This window comes from Cryptomeria japonica, chromosome 1 (assembly GCF_030272615.1).
Source record: "Cryptomeria japonica chromosome 1, Sugi_1.0, whole genome shotgun sequence".
NCBI lineage: Eukaryota > Viridiplantae > Streptophyta > Pinopsida > Cupressales > Cupressaceae > Cryptomeria > Cryptomeria japonica.
In genome coordinates, this window is record NC_081405.1 from 674,771,845 (window position 1) to 674,796,275 (window position 24,431).

The window sequence follows — 24,431 nt, forward strand, 5'->3', positions numbered from 1 at the left end:
TTTAACATATTGGATGCTATTTCTGGTAAAGAAGAGAAGACATTAATAATGTTATCTTAAAGAGTTTCTAGCACTGCAAACTCATTAGAAGACACATGAATAACATTACTAGGGGTAATTCCAACTGGTGTTGACTCAACAATAGAAATTTTGGGACATATGAAATTGCTGATCCAAAAGATACATATGAAACAATAATAAACTAAGAGAAATCTACATAAATATTGTGGGATCAATCATAAATTTCAAATATCAAGTTTTTAATTACTCAATATAAGAACAAACAAAAATGGCCACTAGAGCAACATGTACAATGGTTGCAACAACAATAATATAATTTAAATTTACCCAATGATTTGTTGGAGTCTACCAACGTATTGGATACATGACATAAATTGAATCTATAATAATGAAATCACCTTTGAAAACCATACGATGCCCCTATAGTGGGTCTAAGGTTCGTTGCAAATCTAAAAGCTTTTGTCCTTAGTTATAATACCCTAAACAACATATGATTTGAGCCATATATGTTAGGGTCTTGATGAGATATATAATTAATTACCAAAGTAATGCAACTAACCTTAGAGTTCCAACTCAAAATAATGGTTCGAATTCATGATTACTCTAGGACACTAAAAAAAGAAATGTCACCATATTTCATCACTCACATTACGAGTACTAATTATTTCACTAAATAAAATGCTAATAATATTTTCTTGGGCAAGAAGATCATCTTTGGAGAAGTTGTTTGGTCAAAATTTACATTAATGTCATTTTGAGGTCATGTAGGGAGGTAGGTAAGGTGAATTGAGCAAAAAGGTGAGAATGTGGATCAAGAATACTACACAATGGATGCCAATTTGGTAGGGATTTAGGGAGTTGGGGATTGGCATGTCAGGTAGGGAGAACTTTGAATCTTTGATAAAAGGTTATATATAAGAACTTGGATAAAACACAACAATTAGGAAGATTTGAACAAAAGTAGAAATCAACCAATAGTAAATCACCAAAAATAAAATCCTTTAAAATCTCTTGTACCCTTTAATAAAAATCTTACCAAAAAGGAAAGAGATTAAATGTCTAGATTCATATAAATTCATTTAAAATAGAACATAACACCCACCCAACAACAACAATCCCAATGTGCCCAAATTGTTACAAGAAAATGAAAGGAAACTTGTAGCCAACTTTATGACAATTTCCACATAACCCAATTGAGATCTTAATCAAATAAACATATAAAATCCACATGCAAAGAATAGACAACATACCCATGAAAATGTGACACAAGCTATACCCCAGGAAAACCCTCATGAGGGAAAAACCCAACCTCCAAAAGAATCATCCACCATGTATTATCAACAATGCATCCATTACAATACAACTATGGAAAACTTCTGAAACCTAGCCATAACAAGCCATCAAGAAGCACTCCATGTGAACAAGCATGAATCCACACATCCCATGCCATGCTTCCAACATCCACAAATGCTAACCTGGCTAATTGACCAATCCAAACAACTACCCTTGTGGTTGCTTTTATAGACACAAACTCTCACAAAACCATAACTGCCATCCTATTTTGATGATGTAGAGACTGCCTAGCTGAAAAGAAAAAATGCATAGACTCTCAAGCATTTGCATGAGCCTAACAATGCTATATAAAGAGAGAGAATAAAATTAAATTAAAAATTTGCAGCTTTCCTTTGGACCAAATAATGCATCATACAATAGAATGAATCACAAGTGTAAAGCTATCATGTCTTGATCATCTTTGTTGTTGAATGAATGGATTCGTGGTCACTTCAATCGCCCAAGTAATCCAAATCACCAATGAAAACATTATCATCAAATTTGAATAAGCAAGATAAGTAAAAAATAAGATTGTTTATATTGTTCTCGTACTGTATCATTGTCATTACAACTTACTACAAAACATCCTAATTGCAATTAGATTCACTCCTAGTAAAAATTTATTATAAAATATTATTAATAAATTTATCACACAAATAAATTCATAACAAAGTTATTAAAAAATATTACCAACAAATGTATCAATTAATCTTACTTTTAGTATTTAATACATTTAAATAAAAAGATATTAAAAAAAATATAATAAGAGATGTTAAGTTGTGAAAATACTCATAATCTCTCACACCAATAGAAGTAGTTGTAATGGTCTTCTCAACCTGAGTTTTTCAAATTCAAATTAGAGAATTATAGGAAAACCATATTTTCATATAAGTTTAATAAAAGAATAAATATTATAAAACATGAAAGACCACCACTAAAACTGTAATACACAACTGTGACATTAAGCATTTTTCAAATATATTTGAATGAATACAAAATCTAAATTGACTTTTTCCCTTTTTTTTTTTTTTTTTTTTTCTTTGAGGTCAACTTCTGTTTCAATTAAGTCATGTCAATGGTTAAATCGTTAAAGATTAAGAGAATCATGTGGGAACCTTTAAAAATTTGAAGTGCTTTGTCCCAAGGAGAGGAGAGGTTAAGCCAACAAACATGTATTTATTCACATCTAAATAACCATTATGGTAGAAGTGGGTCATTTTTATTGACATAAGGATCACGATATAGAAAGTCTTTTGATTAATATGATTTTATTTTTTTGCTATTAGATTTTTGAAGAATGAAATTTGGATAGTTGAACAAAGACATACAAATTTTTGGGTTATTTATTGTCGAAAAAAAAAAAAAAACCAATATTTTTTTTAAGTTTTTATGAATGAGAATTTTGGAACATTTTAATCACCGAAGAAAAGAAAGAATTTATGAAACAAGCAAGTATATTCATTTGCAACCAATCAACCATTATATTAATAAGATGACCAATTTCATGATCTACTGAAATATACATTCTTTACAAACCATAACTTCCAACTAATGTGAGATTGATTTTTTCAAAATGAGAAAGGTTTTGGGATTTTGATAGATCATTATTATATGAACTATTTTAAAAACTCATAAATTTTGATAGCGTCAAATTTTGATTATTTTAATTTTATAATTATTTATAATCACAAATATAACTTTCATAATAATAAGTCCCAAAATTTTAATCTGTTTGATTATAAATTAGTATCCTAAATTTAACATTGTTACATTCATTTGACATATGTAGCATTGCATTTTGTGCATCCTAAGATGCAATGAGCAGTGACGTAAAGCTACTAGTTTGTGATTATATAAGCAATGGTAAGCCTATCAGAATGTTAGCCAATTCTGTAGGAAGCCTATTACAAGGTGGCTAATTCTTTAACTGATCGATGAGGCATCTGAATCCTCTTGGAATCGCATGGGCCTCACTTTCCTCCACACGAATCAATTGTATTAAGGAAATTTGAAGCCAACAATGTGCAGTTTGTCAAGTAGATTTTGAGGCCCATCTCTCAAGAGTTTGGATAAGTCATCATATTTTATCACTTTTATTGATGATTACTCATGAAGATGTTGGGTGTATTTTTTTAAGGCAAAGAACGAAGCCCTTGATACATTCAAGAGGTTTAAAACCCTTGTGGAAAATGAGAAAGGGTAAAAGTGCAAGTACTTGAGGATTGATTATGGATGAGAATTTTGTTCAAAATCTTCTCAGTTGTGATATGAATGACATCAAGAGGCAACTCACCACTACATAAACACCTCAATCGAATGAAGTGGCTAAAAGGAAAAATCGTACAATGTTAGAAATGACAAGGAGCAAGTTACAAACCAAGACATTAAGCAATTCTTATTGAGGAGATGCAGTTTCTACAATAGTGTACATCCTCAATCAAAACCCCACCAATGCACTCAACAAGATGACTTCTTATGTAACTTGGTATGAGAAAAAGCATAATGTTAATCATTTCAAAGTTTTTGGTTGTTTAGCCTTTGTACTCGATTAGAAAAGTTAGATCCAAAAAGTGAATTATGCATTTTTTTTGGATATAATGAAATTGAGGCTTATAGTTTGTATAATCCTCCTAGTAATAGGCTTATTGTGTCAAGAGATGTGATTTTTTACGAAGGTGGATTTTACGGTCCTAAAAAAGATCATGTTGACAAGCCAAAATAAGTTTCGAATGAGGTTATTATTGATGATATTGATTATAAAGGTTTCACACAAAAGTATGGTAGTGATTATAAAGAGACTTTTGCATCAGTACCAAGATAAGAGACTATCAGAATGTTGATTTCATTAGCATCTCAGAAGAATTAGAGCATACATCATATGGACATGAAAAGTGCTTTCTTGAATGGGTACTTAGAAGAAGAAGTATATGCAGAACAAACACTAGCTTATGAAGCAGAAGGAAAAGAGCATCATGTCTACAAGTTGAAGAAGGCTTTGCATGGCCTCAAGCAAGCACCAAGAACATGGTATGCTAGGATTGATAGATGTTTTCAAGAGAAAAACTTCAAGAGAAGTAAGAGTGAACCTACCCTTTACTACAAACATGAAGATAATGATATTCTTGTTATAATTTTGTATACATTGATGATTTATTATATATGTATAGTAGTTGTAAGATGAAAGATAAGTTCAAAATTGCTATGATGAATGAATTTGAGTGAAAATTCTAGATTTCATGAAATATTTTCTAGAAATGGAGGTTTATAAAAGTAAGGATGAAATTCATTTGTCAAACAATGTATGCAAAGGATATGTTGAAGAAATTCGATATGGTTGATTGCAACCCAACCTCCACTCCAAGTGCTCAAGGAGTTGTGTTGTGTAGAGATGATGGTATTGAAATAGTTGATGAGACAACTTACAAAAGTATTTTTGGGAATTTGATGTTTCTAACACACACAAAGCTTGATATTGCATATTCAGTTTCACTTGTTTCAAGGTATATGAAAAATCCATCAGAAATACACATGAAGGAAGCCAAGAGAATTTTCAGTTATGTGAAAGAAACTCTAAATTTTGATATTTATTACAACTCTTCTAAAAGGTTTAATTCTGTTGGTTATAGTGATTCAAATTGGGGAAGTAATTTGGATGACTTTAAGTCTACATTTGGAAATTGTTTTTCTTTTGATTTTGGTTTGATTGCTTGGAGCCTAAAAAAATTAAGCATCATTGCCCTCTCATCCACATAAGTAGAGTATTTTGCAGTCACCTCAACGAGTACAAAAGTTTTAGAAAAAATTGGAGAGAAGTAAATTCAGCCTATAGTGATTTTTGTGACAATGTAAATGTCATCAAGTTAGCAAAGAATCCAGTCTATCATAATAAGACAAAGCATTTTAATCTTAAGTATAAAAAAATTGAATTGAAACACATCAGCATTCAAGATCAACTAGCAGATATCTTCACCAAAGCAGTTACAAAAGCTCAGTTTTTGGCTCTTCGAGATCAGATCATGAGCCCTCTAAGCACCAAAGAAGGAGTACATAGATAAATAATGCTGGATATTCAATTCATGCTTCTTGTTGATAGATCCACCATGCTTAAAAAACATCTTCACTCAGCTTTTTAAATTGCAGTCATAGTTTGATTAATTTAGTTTTTAATCTTAGCATGAATAAAGCATGTTCATTCACATGCATAGAGTTTTAGATTGGCCTATTTTTACTGTGCAATCTGTAGTTTATTTATATTATTACCTTTAGTCAACAGGTCTTTGTTTTTTTCCAGCGAATAAGGCATGTTCTGCATGCTCGTTTTAGTGACTACGATTTGTTTCAGTTAGAGGAGATGAAATATTTATATAGAGAAAAGAGTCTGTATTTTCTACAAGCTGCAATAAAAAATCTCTGTATTAGAGTCCGTTCAAAACAGAGCAGTTGATTTAGAACAGTTGAATTCCCAATGAATTTTATCATTCTTGTCTGACAAAAGGTACTGTGATGACAGGAAATCATTTATTTTATCACAGTTTTTATTGCTGCTATGTTGTTTCTCTGCTGTACTATTAATTTAATCAGCTATCTCTCATTCTCTCCCCATCTCGCCCTCTCTCAATTTCTCTTTATTTCCCTTATTTTTCTTTTTCTCTTTATCTCTCACACATCCCCCCCTTTTTCTCTCTCTACCCCTTCCCCTTCCTTTGTCCATCTCCATATGCATCTATATATCCTTACTTCTCTCGTTCACTCTTCTTCCATCTATCTCTCCCAACTTGATTTTTCTAATTTAGAGGTTTTATTCAATAAATTTTGGATCTCTATAAGTTGATGCATAGTTTATTTGAAGCGATCACTTCTTCATTGACACATTTATTACAAAAGAAATCATTTAGTAAGGCTTACTAACTATCCTCACATACTACATAAATGTATGCAAAAAAAAGACCAATTTTTTCCCTTCTTGACCTTCCACACCTCTTCGGCATACCCATTGCACACCAAGTGTAATTGTTAGTTATTATTACAATCATTTATTATTAGGGAAAGAGAAGCTATTTTTTGATCACGGAGTTCAAAGTTCACAAAATGGAAGTAAGATGATTGAAACTATTTGGTTGGTTGATCTGTTAGATAACAAATATTTATGATTAATAATTGGTATTTGGTCTATTTAAGTTTAACATAAGTTTACATAGAAATACAATATTCTACTAGCAAATGATATTTTTCTTATTCAACGACTAGGATTTTTGAAATATTCAAGTATTAGGGATTTTAAAGTTAAGTTTGGTCAAATATTTAAAAAGTTATTTTCTAGATACTTCGTAGTAGATGTGTTATTTTGGAAAGTTGCATGATAAGTCACACCTTCAAACCTTAGTTATACATAGTTAAGTGTGATTTTACATTTCTAAAGTGGGCACGACTACTAGTCTATCTTCCCTATGGTATATTTTGACACCACATTTTTATCTTTTTTTTTTTTTTGTTTTGTTAAATCTAGGTAGCTTCTTTTCTATGGTGTCTTTTAATCATAGTTGAAATATCTTTTTTTTAACGCACATTTAATATTAATAAAGTTTCTTTACAATTTATGATATTAAGATTATTTCTTTGTTGATTATAAATCTTCTCCTTGTTAAAAAATAATCTTCATTGAATATTTCTCTCATTTTATCTTAAAATATCTTTAAATTTATAATTTTTTAATATTTACTTAGATAATTTAATCTTAGTCTTCATTTTATCCCATTCTATCATTTTTGCACCTACCTGCTCATTGCAAAATGTGACTTCATCGTTAGGCAATTAATTATATTTAAGATTGTCAAATTATATTTGGTTGTGTTTTCTGTACACGTGTCTAATGTGTTGTCATTATATTTTATTTTGTTTATTTTTCTAATTTGGAACACATGAATTATAATCATATAATTTTCTTTTGTTAATCTATTTTAACATGTGAGACTAGCTAGTCATGGACTTCAAGTTTTATGTGACAATTAGTAATTATTTTTTAATTTGTTAGATAGAAAAATTAATTATATTTATGGTTTAACTATACACATAGTTCACTTAATAATTTAAATGGAAAAAAACATGCAATATTATACTTTCTAACTATTTTTTCATAGTTTTTTTTTTATCATTATATGGGGTTATTGTGTTTGGTTATTTTTTCATAGCATATATTACTATCAGCTAACCATTGCACCTCTATTTGATGCAAGTGCTAGTAAAATGCAGTTAGAGGGAGAGTATCCATTTGTCAACACGACACAACACATAAACACATAGGGGAAGAGTACCAATAGATAACATAGTTCCAATAACCGTCACCTTATTGCCATGTTGACCCCCCCAAAACATTAAAAAAAAAATTGTGAGTACATAAATATAAAAATACCAGTAAATATTTATTTTAACACCAATACATGTTCACAAATGAATTAGTAGTTGACAACAAAAAAGTAAAACAAATAAACAACTACTGGTACATTTGCCACTTTATGCAAGTGGCTAAAAAGTACAAATATACTCCAATTACAATTACATATGCACAACTATTGGTGCATTACATGATATAAAAACAATCAACTTTAGACTTCTTAGACACTCAAGTGTACATTCTTCTAAATATCACTTCACAGCTTCATGCATTAAATGGATCTGCATTTGGTACCTACATTTGCAACAACTGGTGTAAGGCTCCCCAGTATCCAAGAATTTGCATAAAATCAAATTCAAAAAACCAAGTTTCATTCAAAGCATAGAAGAAAACTGAACAATTTGAAGCAATGGAGGACTGAATATTTAATATGACATGAGCGACTGTTTCCCACAAAAATTCAAATTTAAAAATAGCTAGCTACCACAATCGAATGCATTGCACATTCGGATTATATTATAAGACAAAATTTTCCGTGTCACTTTCATTACAATCCAATTCATTGCATATTCCTGAGCTTTGCAAATACCCTCTACACATTCCTTATTCAAGGGCGCACATTTAGGTTGGTACACATAGAATAACTAAATTCTCTTTGCAGTCAACATTAAATGCTATAAATATTTCAATTGAAATTATAATGGTTTCAATAAACCATTATTTCTTTCAATATAGTCACAATAAATAATATTAACAACCATAGTAGATGTCCAATGATGGTTTAGCTCCTTCGTAGTTGCATTATGCTTTGTCTATTGATGATTTATTTGTATGTGGTTTACAGTTTCATTTCGATGCTCTCTTACAGTTTAATAATGTCGAAATCCTCACATAGAATGGCAAAACAATTGAACATCTCTTCGTTTTATTCAAAACCTCTTCATTATTTATCATTTCATTTTATGGGTGCACTGTTAAATGGTGTCTCTCTATTTATAATGCCAAAATCATTATAGAGAATGCAAAAAAAAATTATTATTGTTCATAATTATTCAAAACCCCTTCATTATTTATCATTATAATAATGTGTATGCCTAATACTATTACTTACAGTGACTATATACTGGCTATAAGGTTGTTGTCCACACACACACACATATAGATATATATCATATATAATAACCTTTTCACATACACGTTATGGGCACTTGACATGGATTACCACCAACTATATTGCCCTAAAAACTTTGGGAAATGAATATTTTTGAGGCATTTTCATTGTTTTATCTTGAATTTGTTAATATACTCACTGTAAATAATATTATCAGGCATACAATATATTACTTCCAATAAATTTCATATGAGAAATACAACAACATCATACAATCATTAGTCATTTGAGAAATGAATCTGCATCTTAATACTATATCAACAATATCCAATTTTTAATCACATCATAGTTACATCTTTCACTCATGCATCTCATGCTTCTAGTTTCTCTCCTTCTTATATAATGTTTCAAGTTCTATACCTATGTGTGTGTGTGTGTGTGTATATATATACACACAACACCATTCTATTTTGTTCAAACATGTTCAATGATGTAATTATTCACTATCTAATAGAATATCAACAATATCCTTTTTTCAATCACATCACAGTTACATACTTAACTCCTGCATGGTTGTTTTGAGTTCTCTGGCTATATGGTTATTGTCTATAATATCAGGCATACAAAAATAGAGACACATTACCATTTTATTTTGTTCAAAGATGTTCAATGATGGATTTGTACTCATTGGTACCTACATAAATTGATTTTTTTTTCATCATTTATCTCAATGGCATTGAGGGTTTCATTTCAATGACCTGCCTCTGTATATATCTTTATATAGGCACATACAATTGCATTTTTATCATTGGTACCTTATCCTTGTAGGTTCACTGAACATAATGGCACAAGGTAGAAAGGGAAACATATGTGTTAGACGTCGAACAGTTAGAGTCACTTGTGGGGTGCACTTCCCTAATGAAGATAGTTTTGTCCAAAATGAAGACCCAATGACTCCTGCTATTGAGGAATTTTAGGTTGCAGTTGATATACAACCAATTGTTGGAACAAAACATGATGCCACTTCAAGGGATGAAGAACCATATTATATGGCAATGGAAGCTTGCTTGCGATTGGCTGGTTATAATGAGGAAGACATTCAAGATTTTGTAGAAGGCCATAGCAGAACACAAGCAACAGTGGGTACAAGTTTGACACCACAAACTACAGAACCAAGTTTTCCCCCATTAACCAGCCAGCCAAATGAGAGTTTGGAAAGTACATCAGCAAGCATATCTTTGCCAACACAAGCTGACATACTAGACTGGACCCAAGAAGAAGCCAACTATGATGATGTAACCCTTTCCATGCCAAGTCTGCCAGAAATTGATTCAACAGATGTGATACATTACTTCACCAATGCAGTCAACTGGGAGCATCAAGATGGTGTTAATTGTGAAGACAAACCTGAGTTTGTGCCATGTACACAAGAGGATGGGCAACAAGTGCTAAGGAAAATCACCATATTCTTAAGACTTCCAGTTCAAAGAATGAATCAATCTTCACGTGGAGGTAGGAAAGGAGTGCTACGTCTTAGTAGCCAGCCACAGATCTTGACATCTGATGAGTATATTCAAAGGGAAAAAGATAAAGAGGCTGAAAGGAAAAGAGATGAGGAAATGGAAAAAAAAAAAGAAAGAACAAATGAGACAGAGGAAGGCACAACATGAAGCTGAAGCGATAGAAAAGGAGGCTATGAGGGTGGAAAAATAGACCAAAAAATTGCAGGATTCCCAAGACAAGTTCATTCAAAGACAAGAGAAGGCAAAGAAAGATGCATAAGCAAAGCTTGAGAAGGCGAGGATGAAAGATGAAAAGGAAGCCAAGCATGCAAAGAGGATGAAAGATGTGGCCACAGTCATAGAACCTCTACCCATCCGACACCCAATTCTCTTGAAAATGATGAACCTCTTGTCCCCAACCTTTGCAGCTATTAATACTATGCAAGTTGGGACTGCACCTAGATCCTCAAACACCATGCAACTTACTTCAAGTGTAAACTAGACATTGCTTGCTCAAATAGAAAGTTGCTTACAAACTCCTCCCAGCCAAGAAAATACTGCTGCTAGGCCAGACCCTAGTAGGCCATAGTCTGTTGGGGTTGGATTTGTGACATCTCCTCCATTTAATACCTATATACAGAATTGATCGATTCTATGATCAATTATATTTGTGAGCTCTTCGAAGAGTAGATTTTGAGTTTTGATATAACTCTGATGTGATTATAGAATGACATACTGCCATATTTTGTAATGTTTTCAGAACTCTGTTGTTTTTAGATATCTCAGATGGATATTCCAATGAATTTATAGTGTTGTTGTAAATCTCATATGTTTTTTTTTGTGATGTGATAGTTCTCATATATTAGTTGAACCGATCTCATATATTTCTTACTATTAAAATAGGCCACATAAGTGTTCAAATTTCTCACTATCAAAGAGACCATATCAGTGGCATTTGATTACTCAGATGCCACTGATATGTCCTCTTTTGATAGTGAGAAATTTGAATACTTATAAGTATTCAAATTGCAGTCATCATATATAAATTGCAGTGTCTAATATGTCTACTAGGTCATTTCATTGAAATGATAAAAGTGTCCTATTTGTAAAAAGGCACCAGTCAAAGAACTATTTTCTAGTGCCTTACAAGATATCTTGTTAGCTGCCAAGTTTTCCTTGTTGGCAGTATCTAACAAAATATATTTTAAGGCACTATAAAACAATTCTTTGTCTAATTTTTTTTTCAAATGGGGCACTTCCTTTTGATCAATATGAACTAAGTGTGTTTCTTACATTAATATGAACTAAGTGAGGAATTTAAATAAATTGAAACTTAAACAATTCAGAAATTGAAACATAAACAATTCACAAATTGAAATATAAACAAATCAGAAATTGCATTGTCTACTAGATCATTGGCAAAGTAAAGTCCCACAAAGAGAAGATTGAAAGATAAACAATTCACAAAATGTATTTTCTACTTGATTTTTTTCTAATGTGAACTAAGTGCATTTCTTGCAGCCATATGAACTAAGTGAGGAATCTAAAAAAATTGAAACGTAAACAATTTAGAAATTAAAACATAAACAATTCATAAATTGAAATGTAAACAAATCACAAATTGCATTGTCTACTAGATCATTGCCAAAGTAAAGTCATATTGACTTTACCTGAGAGGAAGGCTTGTTGTCTTCGACATAGTGACTCCTTATCGTGTTTGTAATTTCCTGTCATAACAATCACAACAAAATGCAAAACAAACTAAAGTGTGTTAAGAAACACATTTAATAAGAAATGCATAACTACCTAAGATATCTACACAAATTAATATAAAATGTAAGCATTAAAGGCATTTTATCCAAGGAATTGAAGTGTGTTGATAAAAATGTTTACATTGATATGATGATCTTCCACAAGTATAGTTCTTCCCTCAATGCTCTAGCACACTTGCAAAAAATAGTAATAATCAAGGGTAGCGTAACATTGTAATAAAAAATGATCCATACATTATTGAATGCAAAACAACTTTTTAACTGTCTTTAACATTTGACAATATGCATACAATCCTTACACATTCATACATAAATATTCAAATGCATAAGTACATACATTGTATCCACCTACATATATATGCACATGTACATAGAATTGTACATATGCACATATACATACATATTGCAAACAAATAGTTACATAAGGAATGTGTAAAGGGAATTTGCAGAACTCAAAAATATGTAATGAATTGAATTGTAATGAAAGTGACATGAAAAATTCTATCTTATAATATGATTCAAATGTGCAATGCATTCAATTGTGGAAGCTAGTTATTTTCAAATTTGAATTTTTGTGGGAAACAATCGGTCATGTCATATTAAATATCCAGTCCTCCATTGCCTCGAATTGTTCAGTTTTCTTTTATGCTTTGAATTGTCCACACTATAATGAGTCAAGTTCACACTATATATATATATATATATATATATATATATATATATATATATATATATATATATATATATATATATATATATATATATATATATATATATATGTTGAAACAAAATAATGAGTCAAATTCACAATATAATTAAACAAATAATGTGGAGTCAAGTTGACACTATAAGCCCTCAAGTTCACATTATAATGAAGAAAAGAAACTTGAATCAAATTCACACTATAATGAGTCAAGTTCACACTATAATGAAGCAAATAATTTGGAGTAAAGTTCACACTATAATGAAGCAAATAATTTGGATTCAAGTTCACACTATAATAAAGCAAAGAAAGTGGAGTCAAGTTCACACTATAATGATTAAAAATAAAATCCATTTCTACATGTACCAATGAGTACAAATCCATCATTGAAAACCTTTGAACAAAAAAAAAATGCTATTGTGTGTGTCTACGCACACATACACACACACACACACACACACATATATATGTATGTGTGTGTGTGTGTGTGTGTGTGTGTGTGTGTGTGTGTGTGTGTGGACAATAACCATATATGTATGTGTGTGTATGGACAATAACCATGTGTGTGTGTGTGTGTGTGTGTGTGTGTGTGTGTGTGTGTGTGTGTGTGTGTGTGTGTGTGTGTGTGTGTGTGTGTGTGTGTGTGTGTGGATAATAACCATATAGGCACATTAAACTGTAAGAGAGCATTGAAATGAAACTGTAAACTGCATACAAAGAAATCATCAATATACAAAGCATAATGCAGCTTCGAAGGAGCATAAACCATCTCTGGACATCCAATATGGCTATTAATATTATTTACAGTGACTATATTGAAAGAAATGCTATTTTACTAAAAACAATATAATTTAAATTGAAAGATTTATAACATTTAACATTGACTGTAGAAGGAATTTAGTTATTCAGTGTGTACCAATCTGTATGAGCACCCTTGAATAAGGAAATTGTTGTTGATTACAACAAGTTTTGTGGCTATATGGTTATTGTCCATATACATTTACACATTTATATAGACAATAACCATATAGCCACAAGACTCGAAACAACCATCATTATAAAATATGTTATGCTATTGTGTGTGTTTCTTCATCTATACATATACATGAATATATATACATATACATGAATATATATATACATGTATATATATACACACATACATATACATGTATATGTAAATACAAGTACACATGTATATATATACATATACATATATATGTATATGTGTGTATATATATGTATGTGTATACATAGATATGGACAATAACCATATAGGCACATAACTTGAAACTATATATAAGAAGGAGATAAACTAAAAGCATGAGATGCAAGAGTAAAATATGTAACTATGATGTGATTGAAAACTAGATATTGTTGATATTCTATTAGATACTGAACAATTCCATCATTGAATATCTTTCAACAAAATAAAAATGCTACCGTGTGTGCTTGTATAAATATATATACAGAAACATATCATTGAAATGAAACCCTCAATGCCATTGAGATAAATGGTGAAAAAAGAAATCAATTTCTGCAGGTACAGAACTTGAGACATTAAATATCGAGGAGATAAACTAAAAGAAGATATTGTATTAAGATGCAATATTGTATTGGATATTGTTGATCTATTGTATTAAGATGCTGATTCATTTGTCAAATGACTAATGATTGAATGATGTTATTGTATTTCTCATATGAAATTTATTGGAAGTAATATAGTGTATGCTTGATAATATTATTTATAGTGAGTATATTAACAAATCGATTATGAATCAAACGGAGAACAATAACTAATATTGATTATGAAAAAAAAAGCATCATGAGCAAAGAAGGAGCAGGAGCTGGAGAGAGAGCACGTTCAAGTTTGAATTTTAATTTGAATGGCCCTGGTGTGGGTCTCATGCATGTTGGAAGTCTAGGGGATTCCCCTGTGACTCACCCCACCGATTCAATTTTTGATCCCTTAGATGGTCACTCAAATGATACATGGGATGGTGGTACCATTCAAAATACTACCATTGGCAAATCTGACATCTCTGACAAATTTGGTGGTGTTGAGGGCCCCAATAATAAGATTCCCTCTATGGAATGCAATAAGAAATGGGCTTCTCTATTTGGAACTAAGCTTAAGGGTAAGGCCATTTTGCTAGTACCGCAAAAACTTGACCTGGAGTCTGGTGCTTGCTCCATTTCAATCTTGGACTGTATTGTGGATCAGAATATGGCTCACATGAAATTAGTCTTGGTGGGTAAATTTGTTGGACCATGTCCCAATATTGAGGTTGTTAGATCCTGGGTGTCTAGAAAATGGAAGGGTAAGGTTCAAATTGATGTTGCTACTATGGCTGGTGGCTTCTTCTCTTTTTCCATTCGCCTGTGAAGAAGATCTTCAATCTGTTTTGGTGGGAGGTCCCTGGATACTAGGTAAAGCCTCATTGGCCCTCAAAAAGTGGGAACCGGGTTTTAACTCTAAATATTTGGAATGTAATGAAGCCCCAATTTGGGTCAAATTGCCAAGTTTACCCATGGAATTATGGGGAGAAGAGATATTTGTGGGTATTGCAACTTGTTTTGGTGAGTTAATTTATATTGACCCAATGACTGCAGTTAAAAGACGTCTGGTTTATGCCAGATTGTGTGTCAATGTTAAACAATCTTCAAACCTGCCATCCGATATTGATCTGTTATCTAAACTAGGCAGATGGGTGTAGAAAGTGGAGTATGAATCCATCCCTTTCACATGTTTCAATTGTAAAAAAGTGGGTCATTGGGCTAGACAATGTCCATCTAAGCCAAAGAAGGAATGGAGAAAGAGGAATGACATGCCGCTCTTAGATAAGATGGATTCCCTGCCCTCTGATCCTCCTTTGGAAGAAGTTAACCCCTTTATCCCTTCCCCAATTGTGGGGGATGGGGTTGTCCCTGACCCAATCCCTCTTCTCTTTGAGGATAATATCGGGGAATCCCTGGCTGTGGATGCTCCCTGTGAAGAAGAGATTTCTATTAATGCTATTGGATCTGTCCAAGATATTCCCATTCATCTGGTCATTGATATGGATAACTCTGCTGAGGTGAAACCCTTGATCTCTCCCATTCTAGAATCAACCCAGGAGGACTCCGATCCTTTTATTGAGGTCAAACCCAAAAACAAAAGAAGGAACTCCCCCATTGGCCAAAATACTTCAGTCTCTAGGGGGTTTTAACCAAAAATAGACAAAAAGAGGACTTTGGGTCGGATTCAAGGGGGGTGGGGAGGCCACCCAATGTGGTTAGTAGAGATAGGAAAAGTCGGGCTTCCATTGCTGACAGAGCCTAGAGAACGTTACTAGAAATGGGGATGGGATCCCCCTCTCTTGCTAAATGAAAGTTATTTCGTGGAATATAAGGGGATTAAATCATCCCCATAAGCATGATCTGTTATCCAATTTCGTTAGAGATCATAAGCCGTATATTTTCCTTGTCCATGAAACTAAAATGCCTGGTAGTAAAGTGGAAAAGATTAAATTGGCGATTTTTGGTGATTATGGTGTTCACTATGTTGATGTAGATGGTGCTTCAGGCAATATCGCCACTCTTTGGAATCCAAGACTGTTATGTGGTAAGGTGGTTCTCTCTTCTCCTAATCACATTGCTACTAGATTCTATAACCTTAAAGATGGATCCTCCTGGATTATTTCCAACATCTATTCTCCTAATGGGAGATCTGCTAGGAAAACTCTCTGGCCTTCCATTTTCCATGCTAGATCACTCTTCCCTAATGAGAAATGGGTCCTTCTGGGCGATTTCAACACCCCACTCTCAAACTTGGAGAAATTTGGGGGCATGCCTATCTCTATTGATAGTAGATAAGACTTGGCTGACATGATTAATTCTTTGAGCCTTTTGGACCTGGACCTTATTGGTGCTAAGTTCACTTGGTCCAACAGACGCAATGGGGAGGATCTCATTCAAGTTAAGCTGAATAGGGGCTTTGTCTCTCTGGATTGGATACATAATGCTTCATGTAAACTCAATGCGTTGTCCTGTGTTGGATCTGATCACTTCCCTATTTGCCTTTCAGTGACTCTGATGTCTAGCAGAAAGGCGTTCCTCTTCAGATTTGAGAAAATGTGGCTAATGGCCCCTGACATCCATGATGAAATAATGGAGTGGTGGAATATTGATATCCAGGCTACAACCATGTTTTGTATTGCCAAGAAGCTATCCAATGTCAAGTCCAATATTCAATGCTAGAACAAATCCTCTTTTAGTAATATCTTCAAAATTAAAGATAAGCTCAAAATGGATCTTGAGGAGGTTCAAAAGCATATCCAAGATTTCAAGTTCGATAATGATGTCTAAACAAAGAAATCAAGATTTTAACTAAATTACATGATATTATTTCTAAAGAGGAGGAATTCTCGAAGCAGAGATCTAGAGCCTTATGGCTTAAAAGTGGTGACCAAAATAATAATTTTTTCCATATGATGACCCTCAAGCACAAGGCTACTAATAGAATCAATAAAATTTAGGCGGGCCAGAGATGGTTTGACAAGCATGAAGAGATTCACCAGGAAGCCATTAGTTATTTCACTAATCTCCTATCGGTCGATGATCCTCTTAATCCTCTAGCCCAAAATGAGATCTTGCAGGAAATTCCTAACATTTTCTCTAAGGATATGAACTTGGAGCTAACTATAATCCCCTCTCATGATGAAGTTCGCAATGCGGTCTTCTCTTTTGATAGTAAAAATGTCCCTAGCCCTGATGTCTTCCCTCTGTTTTTCTTTCAAAACTTTTGGCAGATCTTATGTTTTCATGTGGTCGCTACGGCTCAAGATTTTTTGGGTCCTACTCTCTCTTGAAGGAGTTGAATGTCACCTTCTTTGTCCTCATCCCCAAGAATACCTGATGCCTTCTCTTTTAAGGATTTTAGACCTATTAGTCTTTGTAATTCTATATATAAAATATTCACCAAAATCCTTGTGCTCGGACTTAAGAATTAGGGTTTCATTTGACAAGAGGTGTTTAAGTTTTCAAGTTTGAATGGAGCTCATGTGAAGAAGAAACCATCAGGTAATCATTTTTAAAAACATGGGTATTTATTATCTTATTGATATCAGAAAGTAAGTTGCAAAATCAGGGCATACTGTGCAAAATCAATTAAGGTCGTTTGGAGTGGTGGCATAGAAATGTAACCCCCGTTGCATTTTTCATAGTTTGTATTATTATTTGAAATACACCTCTGTTAATATGGGCATTGCAGGTGACCCCTAATGCATCAAGTAGGTGTTGAATTGTTTGATAAGATGCCTCTAAGAAATGTAGAGAAAGCACAATATGTTGGGTGGAGGACAAAATCTGGAAACCAAGAGGATTAGGACCCATTAGGTGATCTAATCAAGAATAGGATTATGTAGCATATAAGGACTCATAAATGGCTACATAGTCATTTCCATGCATCTCCCATTAGTGGTAACTTGGATGTAAGTTGCTTTACAAGAGAAGATGTAACATGAATTAGTTTTATGTGTATTGTAAGATGTCAAGTATTTATGTGTATTGTAAGATGTCAAGTAGCTGATATATATTGCTTAAGATATTTCAATACTGCTGGAAATGTCCATTTCAAAACATTAGAATATTTTTTAGTATCTTGAAGAGAATTTTATCAATAGTTATGCAATAAAGGAGAAAGATGATATTGAGGCAACACTTTTGAAGCACCTAGGTGTAGAGAAAAATGAGGTAACAAAAGATGGTGTGTTTTCAATGGATGATGCCAATTACACAAAGGAATCAAAAGGATTTTCACAGAAATATTATGAGGATGTGACACCAAAGTGTATTATTGAGATGGTTGAGATGTTAAGGCATGGTGTGAAACTCCCTCAATTGGGACACTACATACAAATTGTATTAAGTCAGCAATTGGGACACTACATACAAATTGTATTAAGTCAGCTCTAGCTAGTGTCCATACCACTTTTCTTGGTGAACCAAAGCCTTTGTCTTGTTGTGTACTCTTGGATACTTGATGATCAATTTCATTTTGGAGGCTAGTGGTACTAGAGGATAGAGGAATTTCCATTTTCTCCAGCTAGCTTCACACGTTAAGATGATGTGTTGCATGAGAAGCATTTTTGTCTCTACTTTCTTACTTTTCTTTAGATGTATTTGTTGGTGCTAATAGATTTGAGGAATACATGTATTGTTAAGCTTTATTTTTTGAGACAGGTAAGGGATTTAGTAATGAGCTCAATATAGATTATTGTCCAACGAGCTTATGAGACAGTGATCGAGAACTATACCCATTTGAGGGTTATTAGACAACTTGTTGGAGCTCTATCATAACTCAATATGGATTGTTGTTGAATAATTTGAGAATTTACAATTCAAGAATTCGGAAATGAGAACTCAAAAAATCAACTTGAAGCTACACCCTTTTGAGGGTCATGAGGTAGCCTGATGTAGCTTCACTTGATTTAGGAATTGTGTGTTGAAAGAAAGATCTTCTCAAGAATATGTATTTACATATTCAGTAAGTTTTATTGTGTCAGCCTTAAAGGGGGGTCCCTTAGCTAAGTCAAATTTGAGTTTTCAAGAGTACATTTGAGGAACAATGTAATAAGGGGTAATGTTAGCACCTCATTACATTGTTTGTGATGGTTAAACAATTCCTATCACTACATATTATAGTTGGAATAAATATTTTCTTGCATTATATAAAAATGTTCAAACTTCATTCATTAATCATCCAACACTCACTTTTTTATTTTTGATCAATAGTTTTCGTAAAGTTGAAGAGAAAGAAAAGGCATACAAAGTAATGTTCAAGGAAAAGGCTTAACTATCATTGACCTTGATATTTCTACCATGTTAGAATGTTGATATTCGATCACATCAAATCACTTAGAACATTGGTAGGGATGTGAGATCACTATCAAGAAACCACCATCAAGTAAGTCAACTGTGAGGATGGTAAAAATTTGAAAAGATCATTAACAAGTATTTTAAAAGTTATCTAGGTCTATCAACAGTTATCTATATAGATTGCAATATTAAAGAGACAATCACCAACTTAAAGAAACTTGTGGAAAATTATGTCTTTGAAAATGATTGTAGGACCACTCAAGATCAATTGAGTATATAAGGAATCTGCATAAACTTGAACTACACACAAGAATGCAAATAATTTCAAAGAGTTAAGATGAAGCCTACAAGTTTTTGGGACATTATTTGAGTGGTTTATAGACCCTAGAGACCTATACAATCATTAAAAGTCCTATAGCAATTGTTAAAAATATGTGCATGACAATCAAGAGTCATTAATGTTCTCAAGTTCCTTTGAAGCCATGAGACCATAAAGAACTCTCCCAAACCATGCTTCGTGCTCTTTCAAGATATGGAAGACTCTTACAAGGTATAAGTCATGGGGACTATCAAACTTGTAAAGTTTGTGAGTCTTTTAGAACATCACTAAGGACCTACAAAATAGTTAGGTGTCTAGTAGTTTCTCCCACACTTCCTACAAGTTAGAAAAATTGAAGAAGATATGAGAAAATGTCCTATGTCCATACAAGGATCAGTTTCAGATAACTAATGACACGCTTGTAACAATTTTGGTCATCATGGACTTATCCAAAGAAGTGGAAGTTGTTGTCTAAGATTTTTCTAAGAATATATTGAAGTATTTCAAGTTGCTAGAGTCTGAACATCATCTCTGATGCTTATTGGAGAGTTTGAAAGAGGTTTTGAAGGAGCCAAATTAGGAAACGAGTCTTCTAGTGCCCAAGAAGTTTTGATGTCAACCTTGAAGGAGCAAGCCATTAGATATTTAAAGGAAGTTTTCCTATATTTTCTCAAGAGATTTTTACTTATGCATTATGAAAGGGAGATATTACCCAATTCATTTTTACTAAAGATAGACTTTGAAAGAACAAAACATTGTAATAGTTTAAGCCTATATTTTTTCAATAAAAAATCAGATTTACTTTTCTCTATTGATTTTGTCATATTGTGTACTATTTGTAGTTATTTATATTTGTCTATGGGTAGTGTTTTTGTCCCTTATATTACTAACCTAATTTTCATAACTTTATGCTAACATAAATTTGCTCATTTGTAGGATATATATGTTATGCATTCACTAGTTCAACCATCAATAGTTATAGTTTTGGATGATCCTACTAGTGTTTTGATTTAATTTCTTTATCTTCATGCAAAACAAATGTGATTATTTGTGAAACTATAGATTGTGTGCAAAAAACCGTCAACCTTTGTAGCACTCTTGTGTTCTTTCAAGTACATTAAAATTTATATCCTATTTTTGGTGCATCACCATTATTTCATTTTCAATTATCTTCTCTCTCCTTTTCATTAGTGAAACTTAAGTAGGATTAGGATCAGTTCCAATTCTCCAAAGCATATTTCGACTAAAGAATCAACTTTTCATCTAAAGGTTTGGCTTGAGATCACAAGGTCCGACATCATGAAGCCATTCTAATGCTATCTCTAAATAATTAAACTAGGTTGAAAATGAGTGCATGTTCATGTGATAATAGGCACATTTTTCCTCTTACAAAACTCGAAATTACCTTCACTTGAAAATTGAAATTGAACACAATAACTACAATAAATTACATCTTCAACATAAATGGTTTATAAATGCTACCTCTTAGATCTTTAAAAACATTACCCTTCCAAATAGGATATTAGATACTTTCAATAACAAGAAAGAACTTTAACAGCAAAATTTTAAGAATAAGACACTTTGAAAATGTGTTCCATATATGGACCTTATGTTATGATCACATCAAAGTATCACATTCCTGACAAGGATATGTCAAAGTTACATAATGACAATAAACTAGCATTATAAATAGAGTTTCCACTCATCATGAGTGTTATCATTACCTCCTCCTTGAACCCAAATAACTTGTCAATTTCCCTACCATCTTGGGAGAACATCAACAATAATCTTGGGCATTAGAAGATGAGATGTAGTGCTCAAGTATTCATGTTTTTAATGCTATGCACAATTGTGCCCACCTTATGTTAGTTATAAACAAGCAAAGAAATTAATACAAAACAGCAGAAAGCTAATAACATAAATGCAAAACACAAGTTTAACATGGTTCACCACTAAGTGGCTACGTCCACCAGAAACGCAGGGAGTTCTTCTATTAATAAATAATGCAAATACCACTCTCTACAATACATGATTGTACACATCTATATATACATTCATATTCAGGTTTGGAATGAAGATTCTGGAGAAGACGAAAGGCCGTGACCATTGGGCTTCACATCCCAACAATCTCCCACTTGAAGCTCAATCGGCATAGCCATGCCACAACATTCCCTGCATTTTCATTTCTTCACCTCGCAATCAGGCGCATTAATGACTTTAATTTTGCTAGATTTTGCTCACAAACTGTACGAATTAGTCTTCTCCAAATTCTATCTAACTCAATAAAATCTATTAGCTAAATTCTTCTTCACACGATGTCTCCTCCTTTCCCAACCATCCCACCAATGTTGTTTGGTTTCAACCTCCACTTGGACATCACTCTCTACCAAGTCTAGATTGTTAAGAAATTTTTCAATGACTGATTCGACTTCATTTCTTCTGAATCGCCTTCATCATCTGAATCTTTAACCTGTTTGTCAATAACATAAAAGCACCCAACTCTGGGATCAAACACAAAGTAAGGGCACCCATATCCAGGATCAACTACCCAATCGGATCCGATCTCTGCTGAACATTTCACCGTAGCTCTGATACCAATTGTTAGTTATAAATGAGAAAAGAAATTAATACAAAACAGTAGAAAGTCAATAACATAAACGCAAAACACAAGTTTAACGTGGTTCACCACTAAGTGGCTACGTCCACCAGAAACACAGAGAGTTCTTCTATTAATCAATAATGCAAATACCACTTTCTACAATACATGACTGTACACATCTATATATACATTCACATTCAGGTTTGGAATGAAGAGTCTGAAGAAAACGAAAAGTCGTGACCGTTAGGCTTCACATCCCAACACCTTAGGGTATAGTAGCACTAGAATAATGTGCTTGTGGCTTACAGGAATCAATATTGCATGTCTGGCAGAGAAAATTTGTATTACCTATATAGAATCTAAATTAGCTGCATCATGTAGGTCTTTATGTCATCTTGCCAGCTGTTTAGAAATGTGGTGTCTACAGTTTGTTCATAACTATTGAAACAACGGGTTAGCAGTCCAGTACATTTGAACTGTGATATGTTGTAATACCTATTGAAACAGATAAATCATATGTCCTTAACTTTTTAATTATGTCTTTTCTTTCGAACAGATCAGTTATATAACATATAGTCCTTCATTATTAATGCAGATCTTTCTGGCAATGGTGGAAGCTGCGCTGGAATATCGCAAGCAGAATCCACAGGACATAGACTTGCAATACCTGGTAACTATTCAGTTACTACTGAAATCCAATGATTGAACTTTGCATAATTAAGCAATTGAAATAAAAATAACGAGAGTTGTCTTGTCCACTTACAACAGCGGTTTGTCGTGCTTTCTATTGGAACGGGTGAAGTTTCCAATGAACATTATGATGCAAAAACTGCTAAAAAATGGGGGATGTTTCGATGGCTTAAGCCCCTTATTGATGCACTATTTAAAGGAACTGCAGATGTGCAGAAACATCAGATAGAATTATTGTGGCACAAAGTTACACATAGTCTTAGAATAGAGGTTCGTTACAAGCTTAAGGAGCTAGAATAGTGTTGTTATTTCTTAGGTCAAATTTCTTTTTAGATCTGTTATTTACTTTTTGCGTGCTCTATAAAAATAATAAAGTAATTTATTATATACTCTGAATACGTAAATGAGCACAATGTGTCTGGAAAACAAATTAACACGTTAATTGTTTTTTGGTTCATGTGCAATAGCCAAGAGATTTAAATGGAGATTTGGCAAGCCTCGACAATTCTAGCGAGAAAAACCTTGAAGGTCTTCGAAAGCTTGCAGAAGAACATTTGCAAAAACCATTGGACAAGGATGATTTTAAAGGATTCGATTTCAACGATGTCCAGAATATTACCTATCAGAAGGCCCTGGATATGTAAGCACCACTTACTGAAAAAATTCCACTTATTCCAATAGACAAGGTATTTTGCTTCAGATTTTTGCTTACGACAGTTTATAGTGAAACGAGATTAATATTTACGTCAAAAATTTGAAACTAGGGTTCTGCAGTTTTCTTCTAGTCAAGCAGCTCATTGTTTTGGTGAAAAGTTAACAAGCCTCAAATATTATATCTAATGCTCTATTCATCTACAGGATTGCTGACATATTATATGAAGAGAGTTATCAACGACTCGCTTCCACATGAAATGAAGGAAATGGGTATTAGAGTTTTCATTTTTTTTAAGTTATCGTGGTCAGATAACGTTAATTTGATCCACTTTTTAATTGAAAAAAAAAAATTATCCTACATCTTTGGTGAACCATTTGAGGCTTTAATGGCATTGTTGACTAGATTTAAAAATTTATTATCTTTCTTGCTGTTCATCTACCGATTTGCTCGAAGACACAGAGTTTGTGATCCTTATGCC

The 24,431-nt window shown here is 32.9% G+C and overlaps 1 protein-coding gene across 1 annotated transcript; it reads left to right on the forward strand.

Annotated features, from left to right (window-relative positions):
• Positions 1 to 15,660: 15,660 nt before the first annotated feature.
• LOC131026789 (patatin-like protein 3) lies at positions 15,661 to 23,942 on the forward strand. Its single transcript, XM_057956768.2, has 4 exons — positions 15,661 to 15,909; positions 23,204 to 23,278; positions 23,377 to 23,568; positions 23,766 to 23,942. Exons 1-4 carry the CDS (start codon positions 15,661 to 15,663, stop codon positions 23,940 to 23,942), a joined length of 693 nt encoding a protein of 230 aa, XP_057812751.2.
• Positions 23,943 to 24,431: the final 489 nt, after the last annotated feature.

Bases quoted from the DNA above. Each gene is read 5' to 3' on its own strand.
- LOC131026789 (XM_057956768.2), top strand. From the start codon at position 15,661: ATGCCGCTCTTAGATAAGATGGATTCCCTGCCCTCTGATCCTCCTTTG. The intron at 23,279-23,376 runs GTAACTATTCAG...CACTTACAACAG, and splicing joins ACATAGACTTGCAATACCTG to CGGTTTGTCGTGCTTTCTAT. The intron at 23,569-23,765 runs GTTCGTTACAAG...CATGTGCAATAG, and splicing joins CACATAGTCTTAGAATAGAG to CCAAGAGATTTAAATGGAGA.